Here is an 11670-nt window from a genome sequence, read left to right as displayed (position 1 = left end):
TAGAAAATGAGTGAAGTTCATTGAATGAACCAACCATGTAGATCGACCTGTTACACTGCTTTTAACCCACATTTTCATACATTATCCCATTTAGAACGAGGGTTATTGGGAATTGTTTCATTTTTTTTTTTAAACAAACCGGTGTATATGGATCATGTTGATCCAAACCCAATGTTAGTTGGATTTCAAAATTGATCCAAATTAGATTTAAAAATAATTTCTGAAACAAATACTTTATCAAGGTCTCATAAAATGGACACCAGCTTGTGAGTGACCCACATATTTCCAAACGCTCTGTCTCAAAAATCCACGCAACTTTCATTTACTTCCACGGGACGCGCGTGTGGAGGGGGGGGGGGGGGGCGTGGTTGTATTTACAGCACGCGAGAGGGAGTGACGTCTGCTCCAACTCTCTCTTTTTCTCTCCCTCTCTCCCTCCCTCTCTCTCTCTCTCTCTGGTATCAGTTACCTTGTCTCGAACAACCGTCGGATCCTTCGCCGGAGACGGAGGGAGACGCGGCGAGAGACGGAGGAGAGAGAGACGGCAGCGTAAACACGCCCTTCATCATCCACAGCATCCGTCGACACCTCCTTCACCCGCGCGGGTCCCGACGACCACCGCAGCCGCTCGTGCCCGTGGGAGCCCCGGTCAGGATGCGCGATGGGACAAGCGTGCGGACACGCACTGCTCTGCCGTAGCCAGCCGCCGTCCACGGAGATCTCGTGAGTGTGTGTGTGTGAGTGTGTGTCACTTTAGAGTCAGTGGTCAGTGGTCATCTCGTGGGGAAAGACCCCCAACGTGAGGTGGACACGAGAATGATTCCACTTCATCATGTGTTTTTCCCTCCTGGAAGATCAGATCCAATAGTTGATCCAAGCACTGGAGCTGACACAGAGTCTGTTGAATTATTTACTCCAAGATTTGTCCAGAATCCTAAATGGACCAGAGACTGATCGGAGGTCAGTCATTTTTTGAAGTGAGGTACCTGAGCAGGTAGAGAAGTTCTAGTAGCTTTTGAAGGCAAGTCAAAAGTCAGCTTCTCACTGACCAAACGTTAAAGATTCATTAAAGAGATTTATATCTACAATATCCATCTTTGATTAATAAGAATTACTTTTTTTATTGTTGGGAGGATGTGTCCTAATTCTGACCAACAATAAAATATCTTGTGGCCACGGCATAGTGTCCAAAATAACCTAAACAAAAATGCTGTAAAAAAAAGGAGTAATTTTGTCCAAACCAAGTTGAAATTCACTTTGGACTCTTTCTTTTGCACACCTTGGTTTAAGCTGTACTGGACTAGGAAACTGTTTTGGTAAGAATTTGGTTATATAATGCATATCACATCATAACAGTACTATATATAGTGATACTGTAGTGACAAGGATATATTTGTAGTATTGTCGATTGTACTTGACTCTGGTGTTGCAGAATTTACAGACCACATGACTCTTGACGAAGTTGTAACTGCTTTCATTTGTTTTGAAACCAAAATGGCTTTAAAATGGAGTCGACTGTATCCTCTCGTCCTCAGTCATCGCCGGATTTTATTTTTTCCTTTAGCTGCGGCAAAATTACTGGTGCTGTCCAACGACAGGGAGTTTATTTCAGACACAAAATTTGTACTTTCAACATTTTAATAAAAAAATCGAATTATTATATTTTACATACGTTTTATTTTAATAACAATCATACAAGACAAGACAAACAAAAATTACGATTTTTAATACCAAAAAAAACTATATGGATACATTTCTTTTGAATATTGATACAGTATCGTGAAAAAAAAGCATCAAGATATATATATATATATATATATATATATCGGTCTAACATTTCCTCGACTCAAACTATAGGTCGAGACTAATCTGTGGTTTTAAGACAATACTTCCTACCTAGGTGGGCGTGGCCAACTTAATAACATAGCGCCACGAAACTTGGAGTAGTTTGTACTTGATGTTGTACTTACCAGAAACAAAAGAGGTCTGGACTTCGGAATAACTTTTGGGTCCGACATATCGTACTCCCTCTCACAGAGGTTGATAAAGCGGAGGGTTTGTCGCCCTGATGACCCGAGTGTGAGGTCACCCTCCGACCAATCAGTGGCCGACAGTCGCTCAACTTGGACCCTAAACCCTTAAAAAAAAGTTTCTGCCTGATATAGGAGTTGGTAGTTGACCTGCTTATTACTGCAGCACCCAAACTTCTTGGGAAAACCACCTGTGAGAGGCATCAGAACCATGCGGTGAACCGCTGCTGGGTCATGGTGTTAGTCATCGGTTCGGTTGCCAAATGATCTCATCACTGAAGATGATGCTGAGCTGATGACTCCTTTCTTTTCCCTCCGGGGTACATTTACAGTTGATCCCGAAGTTGTCGGGGTGAGAAGTGAACCCGTGGTTACCTGTGGTCGCAGATCAAGGTGAAAGAACAAAGACAGAGGATAGAAACAGAGGAACGATATTTCTCGTCAGGGTGCCTGAACTCTTGGAAGTAGGATGAGGAGCTAATTCATCGGTGAGTGACTCACAGCAGAAGCCAGTTGAGATGGCTTTTTTTTTTTGGGAGTCCCTGGGATAGATGCTTGGACATTGTTGGGGAGACTATTTATTATTTTGTGGTTGGAAACAGCCCCAATATTTGCCTAAAATAGATGTTTTTCAGGGAGAAAGTGTAGTGCTGTGTCACAAATCGTGCACTTCTCCAAGTGCACTGATTTACAGTACACTATAAGACAGTGCACTTGTGAAATTTTGATAGATAGTACTGTCTCAAATCAAACAGTGTCGCTACAAACTTACTGGAAATGACTCAACAGCTTCGTCTTCTACTACTTTTTAAACGCTGATAGCAACCAACACTATCACCGACACTTGTCTGGACTTTTCTCCAATTGAAACAAGTTATTAAGTTGTGTTTCATTGTGTTATTATTGCTGTTTTGTGGTAAAATTAGTGTTTTCTCGAGAAATTTACGCCGGTATCTCCTTCGAAGACACGTCATCAGTGACGTAGCTTCCGTTTAGCATCGTCCACGTCACTAAGATGGCGGACGTTAAGGGTGGAAAGTGTCCATCGATACACACTCAATTTTCTGGACATTTGATCACATTTGTTAGTGCAGAAATGCCTGATTTGGGACGCACACTAGGCCTCTTCGATCCAACCTAAGTATAGATCATTACCATGTTTCTTTACTAACCAGATGTAAAACTCCATAAGGTTTGTCGTAAAAAGCAGCCATGATTCAAGGATGGTAACCTTTAAAAGATCTGATTTATTTATCACCTCACAGGAATTTCACCCATAATTAGTGGAGTGCTCGGAGCGTTCACCTGCAGAGTCACCAGGATCCAGCTCCTGTCACGGTGAGATGAGAAACAAAAGAAGCCTCTTGAGTCAAACCTGCGTACAATGAAAAAATACAAATCGGGTTAAATTTCCAGCTCAAAACTGCCGCAATAATGACTTCGGCTGAACTGTCGTCGTGAGCCCTGAGACGTGCGGGGATCGTTCCGTGAAACTGATTTTTAATTTGGTGCATTTTTATCACCGGAAACCATTTTACCTGCTCTCCTAATTATTTTATAGTGAACATTATTTTTAATGTTTTATACGACACAACAGGCGGCGTTGTCCTGAAAGAGAATTTGTTAACGACAATATACATTATAGAAGTGAATCAGTGGCACCAGAATATTGAATGGTTGAATTTAACATTTTAAATGTTGAAACATTACACTTTCTAGTGGTACTTTTACGTTTTTTTTAAAATGATTTTATTGATTCATTTAATTATCTATAATGTTATATCTATATATAGATACAGTTGGTAAATATTCAATAATATTTTATTTTGTAGCCTTTTAAATTCAATATGAAAATGTTGGTATAAAAGTACCGAAAAAAGGTTCCGAGCTACTTTATCAAACCTTCAGCCACAGAGTCATGACGCAACATGATCCAAGTATCCCTAAAATAAGATGGTTTTCCGTTATATCCGTGTCATGTTGCGGCACCGATTATGATAGTATATATCAGTATATATCAGTATATATCAGGATATAGTTCAGGCAGGAAATGAGGGACAGAAGTAATCCACGTCTGGCGAATTCACAAGAAGAAAATAGCTTTCTTTTATTTCAAAGATAATGGCCAATTCTTCACAACATCTCGTCAGTTTTATCCAGCTGTCTTCCAAATACAAAAAATTGGCTGTTTTAAATACCCTCATGTCGAGTAATAGTTGGGATTATTTTCAGAGTAATCTGTTCTTTCTTGGAGTTATAGTCAAAAATGTATGTCTATGTGACGATCAGAGCTAAATGTTCTTTATCCAAAAAGACTTGAAGAAATAAGGAGACCAGAGGAGCTGGAGTCGCGAGATCGCTGGAGAACTACAAGCTCGCGCCGGATTATCGGATTTGCGTAGTAATGGGCATCTCCAGATGTATTCCTGCTCCTCGATAATCAATGTCTCTTCGTCCGTCCTCTCGGGACCTGTGGCATCTGGCATCGGATGTGACGTAATGTTTACAAAGTGGTTTTTGGAGTTCGATTACTGGGTTTTATTTTGAAATTTACCGGATGCTTTGTACGTTACACTTCGTTCGTGGTGCGATCTAATCGGTTGATGCATGACTGGGTCAGAACGGATCCAGTGGAAATTTTTGGGGTTACTCGACATGAGGGTGAGTAGAAAATGACTGAACTTTTAGGTGAACTTTAATTGACAGCTGGCTCATCCAATGGATTTTGTCTTGTGAACAATTGAACGGGTGTAATGAAGGCAACGGGTTGAAGTCTCTTGAGCTGAAGTCCTTCTGACTTGTGGACCGTGTGGCCGTTGAAGGCGATGACGTGAGAAGCTTTTGTCCTGGAGCCCAGTCGCCGATCGTTACTTCTTCGTTAAACATTATAACTGCTCAATACTGAATTGTAAATCTTCGCTGTAATGATTCACATGTTTACACAGTCGATGATTATTTGTGTGCTTTATTGATTCGTTCACAGTGCAAGGTGTTGACATTTATAATTATACAGTAGTGCACTCCGGTTTCCTCCCACAATCCAAAAATATACATGGGTGTGAATGTGTGTAAGAATGGTTGACCGTCCTTGTAATAGACCTGTTCAGGGTGTCCCCTGCCTCTCCCCCGAAGTAGCTGGGATAGACTCCAGCCACTGTGATTCCAATAGTGGAATTAGTGGTTGAAATCAAATGAATGAATGAATGTTTCACTGAATAAAAAAACTGAAAGTGCAAAGTACATAATGGAGATGTAAGTTTCACAGTATCAGAAAGAGAAACTTTTATTGGCAGTATCAAAAACACAACATAGGATTGTTTTTTTGTGGTGTCAGTACAGAATAAAAGAATGAAATACGATAACACACAACATAAGCAACAGAAAAACCGAAGTTGGCAACAAGGCAGCCTTTCTGCAGCAAATAGTACACAGTATATTGAACACACAACCATTAGACTCTCAAGGTAGATCCGTTTCTTTGTCGGGAAATTATCCAGTTATTTTTTCCTCAAATTGTGTTCACAACAAACACAACTTATTTGACTGATTTTCATGTCAAGAAAAATCTGCTATTACAAGTGAAGTAGTACTGAGTAAAGAAACATGCTTCGTCAAGTTTCGTTTTCCCGCTTGTGCTGAAAACTTAATAATGTTTGACATTTTCTAAACACTGTTTTGTGACAATGACTGTTATTATTGATTTGTCAGTTGGTATTTTTGTTATTTTGCATTTGTGGATTAAAAGAAAAAAAAAGATTCTATGAGAAAACGGCTTGTAGTAGAAATTGACCAAAGCTAAAAAATGGTACTCTGTGAAATGTAATTTTCTTTTTTTTAAATTAGTGTTAAAAAAAAAGTTAAATTCAGGAACTGTTATCGTATCAGTATCGGCACCACTATCAAAGAATTTTGATCGATACTGAGCCCTACATTTGAAGTAGGGTTGTCCCGATACAAAAATGTCAGTAGTCAATACCACTACCAGTACATTTTTACGATAATTCGATACCTTCCGATACTTTGTTAAAAAAAAAGTAGCCTTTACATTGAAGAACACAACTTTTTTTATATAAATAAAACAATCAATTAATCGTGTCTCATTCAAAGAGTGGTGATGGTACCATATTTTTTTACAAACATAAACAGCTGATATCGTTGTATTTTTTGTGTGCTGGTATTGGTTCTTGTGACGACCCTAGTTTGCAGTATCAAGCACTAAGGTGGTTGCGGTGCGTCAGACTATCAAAGCCCAGCTTTCCCAAGTTCGTATGCAATGAGGGAAGATCCTTCAAGAAGAAGCGAATATGAACTCACCGAGCTGACAGTTACTCTGATGGACCCAGAAATAATAGCGTCCATTTTTGAATGGTTCATCTTCTACTTTCACGTTAGATAAAAGTCTAGAATTCTTCCGGTCCGATCCGCCATTTTGACTTCCCATTCACTTTAGATCCCCTGCTAAAGTGGCTCATTTTACAAGACACATTCTCAAGTTATCGTCAGATTCACGAGTCCTTCGATAGATCTTCACAGGTGATGAGTCGTAATCGTCGGTGATGATGTCTTTGTACCTCGAGGGGTTTACCGAGCCGGCTTGATTGCGCCTCCTGGTGTCGCGGCTCGTGCGCTTTTTTTTGTTTTGTTTATTGTTTAATTTTCACCGAGTGGATTCCATGCTTGAGAAAAATTTCACGCATGCCAGCTCTGGGGATGTTTGTGTCTGTAATTACAGTTTTCACAGATACTACAGCGGAATAATGGGCTGCAAGGGTTGATCATGGTTTTAACGCTTCCTATTCAGAATCACTTCAATCATCAAACGCACATAATCTCGTGGCGCCATCATCGGCCGGAGTTAAACGTCCTCTCGCTGTGCGGCAGGAAGTCATCCTCGCTCAGACACATTCACACACACACTTTTGGAATCATCAAGAATCAGGTTACAACTCTGCTGCCGCGCTCCGTCGATACATCTTTGCGTGAGGGAGGAGAGAAAGTGAAAGATGCTGACATTGCGCTGCGTTATCGCCAGTAATGGGCTCATCAATACTAGAATATTCCGAGAGAATGGGAATACTGTCGGGCGAAGGAGTAAATGAGGTGGCGAGAACTGTTGTTGCTGTCGGCCTCGGTCGAGATTTACCCGATACATTCTCAACCTGCATTTACATCTTTGATAGTTTTTATGTTGCTGGAATCTACCCCAGCTAGTCGGGGCAGGAGGCAGTGGACACCTCCATCAATAGGTACATTTTTCTATAGTTGGGGAGCAGGGATGAACAATATCTTCCATTCAAAAATACATTTTGATTTGGTATAATGCAATACAAATAGAAAAAAAAGAAACGTACGTCAGTAGGTGGCGCTAGAAACAAAAGTGAAAAGAGACAAAGGGCTTTTTCGCAATTGTTCATTTTTCTAGTGTTTGGGAGCAGGGATGAACAGTATCTTCCATTCAAAAATACATTTTGATTTGGTAGAATGCAATACAAATTGAAAAAAAAAAAGAAACGTACGTCAGTAGGTGGCGCTAGAAACAAAAGTGAAAAGAGACAAGGGGCCTTTCGCAATTGTACTTATATTCCATTGGTGTATCCAGTATTAATATGATTTTTGCTTCTTAATTTGAGTGATATTTATAATTATTTGTTACACAGGCCATTCCAGGTGTGTTGTGTAGTGTTGTTATTTACAGTTTTTATTTTCACAGTCACAAAAGTTAAATGAAGATATTCCGTTTAACGAATTGTAAGCATGGACTACAGGGAACGGTGTGTGATACGTTGATTTTATCACATGTTGAGTTGGTCGTATAAAATTCCAAAAATCGTACATGAATCACAACCTCAATATTGGTAAAAAACAAAAGTACAAAACGGAATTGGCATTTTTTTTTCCCAATTGGGAATTGCCTTATTGGGAAGAAGGTTTAATTTTGAGATAAAGGTCCAACCCCCTTTCCTTGGACTCCCCTCAAAGCAATACCTCCAGATGTGCGGTTGAAAAGGGGCAGTTTGATTGACACGTCTTGATCCAATCAACTTCAACGGTCAATTTATTTTCAGTTTTTCATTAAAGGGTTTAATCAATTACAATTAATATCTTAAATCAATATCTTGATTTTTTTTCTTCCCCAACATACAAATATTAGCTGGATGTCTGTGTGTGTAGATGTTGAATTATTTATTCAAAGATCACGCTTATGACGCAAACAACACGGCTAATATTTACTCAGCGAAGTCGTGATGTCTTCTGCTCGCGGAGGAAAAGTTCCTGTGATGTCTCTCATGTTGTGTTTTCTGCCTCCTGAACGACACAGATTTGGAAGCACCTTTGTAGAAAAAAAAAAAAAAAAAAAAGCCGAGGGAGATAAATGGAAGTCAACTCGCAGACACTTTGTAGCTCCAACATCTGCACCGGAGGATTTTTTAAAAGCGACTCCAAAACTTTCCCACTTGTGGGAGTCAGCAATTTATTTTCTTTGGGCTTTTAGCTACTGAGTAACGACAAATCATCCGGACTTGAATGGAAAGATTTCTGAGGACGGTCTTGAATAATTAATTCATCATGAAATTATAATTGCAAATGTCGCTGAGAGCTCCATATTTCGTTTGAGCTCGAAAATTAAAAAGTGGTGTTTAGATATGTCCTTCGAAAACATGGGCTCAAATAAACACATGCACGTGAAAAACACTCTGAAACAAGTATTTTATTTTATGGTTATTTATCTTTTATTCATGTATTCATTCAATGTAAATGTGAACAAGAATCTAAACATACATTGACTGGTAGTTTATTAATGATATAGTTAGCTCTGCATTTGTATTTTATTCAATTTAAGTTTTTTATAATGTTTTCAAGAGAATATTTAATCATGATTAGTAAAATGATACATCAAAATCAATAGTGGGATTTTATTTTTAATTTTTTTTTAATGAAAAAAAAGGGACAATTCTTGTGAGGGATTAATTAATCTCAATTAATATGACAAACCTACTTTTACTGTATATGTCTGACTTGAAATTCCAATATTTAACATTAAAATTCATATTGTTTTTAGTTTGAATACATCACGTTTGGTAATTATTCTAGTAGTAGACAGAATCTACAGAGAGATGGACTCTATAGTGAGACAAGTCAAGGTTAATTTTCCTTCTTTTTTTTTTTCGACAATTGCCGATGGGAACAAAAACATGTCAACCCAGTCAGATTAGTTTCACCAGCAGGGAAGACTGGAGGACAGGCGGCGGGCGTCCTCATGGTGTGGATGAGCTGCTGAAGGTGGACGTTTGTGTCACTAACGGAAGCTAAAAATACTTCGGGAAATAGTGTCGACGGGACTGGAGTTGAGGCTGACATCATCCAAGTCAGAATGAGGTTTTTAAATTGTGTGAAATTGTTTTTCTTTCAACAATTTCTCAAGATCTGGTAATATAATCCAATTCATTCAGCTCAGCTAAATCTCCATTCATTCAGCTCCGATATTGCATTTGTCGTCAGAACATCAAGGAACGAATGCCTTTTTTGAAATGGAAGTAAACAAACAAACAAACAAACGCATAGAAACTGCCTTCTTTCCCTGTTGAAATTTGATTATTCTCTTAAGAAACGCATCGAGGGAATGTAGGGCGCGAACTTTCCAGAAAAAAAAACACAGAGAACTTCCTAAACCTCTATTTGTAAGAACACAATATGCTTTTAACTTCTTGTCGTGCTATTTACAGGGTTCACTATTCCTACTTTGAGTTCCGCACAAGAATAGAAATCTGTTAAGTTCATGACTGTGTTTACAGCCATATAAGGAAGAGCGGATTTAAAGACAGGAGCTAGAATTACAAGTCAGGTAAATCTTAAGGCTTTCCATATTCTCTCTGCAGATCTGTAGCTTTCCCGGGCTCTCAGTCATGTCCTTTGACGCATCCCTGACAGCAGTGTTATTAGGAAGTGGTCAGCAACTGTCGCCCCCTACTCACGCCAAATGTGGTCTTGTTATTGCCACCGCTGAAATAGAAGTGATGCTAATGTACCGGAGGATACAGGAAAAGAATGCACACCATTATATGTGAGATCAGCGCTGCTATAATTCACAATACAACTTCGTTTCCAACGCGTTACCACCCTCGCATTCCTCCGTGGTGACGCTTTCACTAACTTCTTCACAACATTTCATTAGTGTAATCCAGCCGTCTTACCTACAACAAATCAGCTGTTTTAACAGACAGCTGGCTGATCCAGTGAAATCTTTGTGTTCTAACTTAACTGGCGGCTGCTTTTGATGCCAGTTCCAGGTCAGACTCCTTATCTGTATGTTGCCACTGATAGTAAAAATATTCAACCCAGACTTGCACAGACATTATGAACTGTTTGTAACTGTCCTACTATTTTGATGGCTCTTTTATTTATTTTTTTTAGGAAAAATTGAAGTACCCCAAGTTTATCTTTATAAAATCATAATTTAAACTTGTTAAATAGTGTTTAGCAACAACATTTCCATAAGCTTCAGCAAGTATAAGACCCATAATCCACATATTTTTATGTTTTTCTGGGTCATTTCTTTAGCTTTTGGGGGTTATTTGATTTGAATTTTTTTTCATTAATATGTTTGTCATTTTCATTTATTTCAGACCTTTATGAAAGACGAAAGGTTCAACAAGGAAACATAATATTAGGGTACTGTGTTGGGCACTTTTAAATTTCACAGGGAATTTTTTTTTTTTACAGCGTTGGTCAATGATGGAGAGACATTCATTGTAAAAGGGATTGAAAGTCATAACAATGTAAAAACAATGTTAATTAGTCGATGATATTGCAGTGCCTTTAAGTCGAGGCTCACCGGCGTGTTTTTTCAGGCCCTGTTCTTATGTTTTCTCAAAACAGGTGGAGGGTTGAAGAGGGCAGAGACGTCGTATTATTATCTCAGACCAAAGCCAAGTGGGTCACAGGGTCACAAAGTTATGCCATATTTTTAGCATCAGAGGAGACCTTGTTTGTCGGCTACCTCATGTCTCTTATCCAGTCACAGACGTGGATTGATAAGAGAAACTTCAAAGGTTAGAAGTCGTGCTGAGTGACTCACCTGTGACAGACAATATTCCTCTTCTCATTGAGGCACTTTGAGTAAAATTCAGGAAGATTTGCTTTTATTGTTGGATGAATCTCTATTTCGTCTCTTTGAACATGACATTTCATTCTAGTTTTTAATTACAAGAATTGAAAAGCATTATTATGTGATCTCACTTTGAGAATTCTGTTATAGCTAATGTAGTTAGTGAGTAAGTAAGTAAGTAAGTATTTTTTATTTGTATAAAGTAGTAAGTAAAGGTTATTTGTGAAGAGCCTTTCTAGACAAGGGTCACAAAGCAAATCAAAAACAATACATAGTAAAAAATACATACAGTCAAAAAATCAAAAAGGTAAAGACATAAGGCAAACACAGGAGTCCCAGAAAATCAGGGAAAAACCTGCACAAATAAGAATGTCTTAAGATGTTTCTTAAAGGAGTCAGTAGATCCATCAAACCCAGAGAGAGAGGAAGATCATTCCAAAGATTAGGACTAACAGTTTAAGGATCGGGGAAATGTGAGTTCTTCTACTAGAGCAGGTCAGAATTCTCGCTGCAGGGTTTTTTATTAACTTCAGG

General features: G+C 38.8%; 1 protein-coding gene across 1 annotated transcript in view; it reads left to right on the top strand.

Moving 5' to 3' along the window:
* Positions 1 to 604: 604 nt before the first annotated feature.
* The window catches only part of pde2a (phosphodiesterase 2A), a 205112-nt gene continuing 194046 nt past the window's right edge, over positions 605 to 11670 (top strand). The window contains exon 1 of the mRNA XM_087794849.1: positions 605 to 723. Coding sequence (XP_087650975.1) covers positions 662 to 723 — 62 coding nt within the window. The 5' untranslated portion in view covers positions 605 to 661. The remainder of the gene's footprint in view (positions 724 to 11670) is intronic.

The sequence above is a fragment of the Callionymus lyra genome, chromosome 7, assembly GCF_982586985.1.
Source record: "Callionymus lyra chromosome 7, fCalLyr1.hap1.1, whole genome shotgun sequence".
Taxonomy (NCBI): Eukaryota; Metazoa; Chordata; class Actinopteri; order Syngnathiformes; family Callionymidae; genus Callionymus; species Callionymus lyra.
Note: the sequence above shows the minus strand (reverse complement) of the source record. Positions and strands in the feature narration are given on the sequence as shown.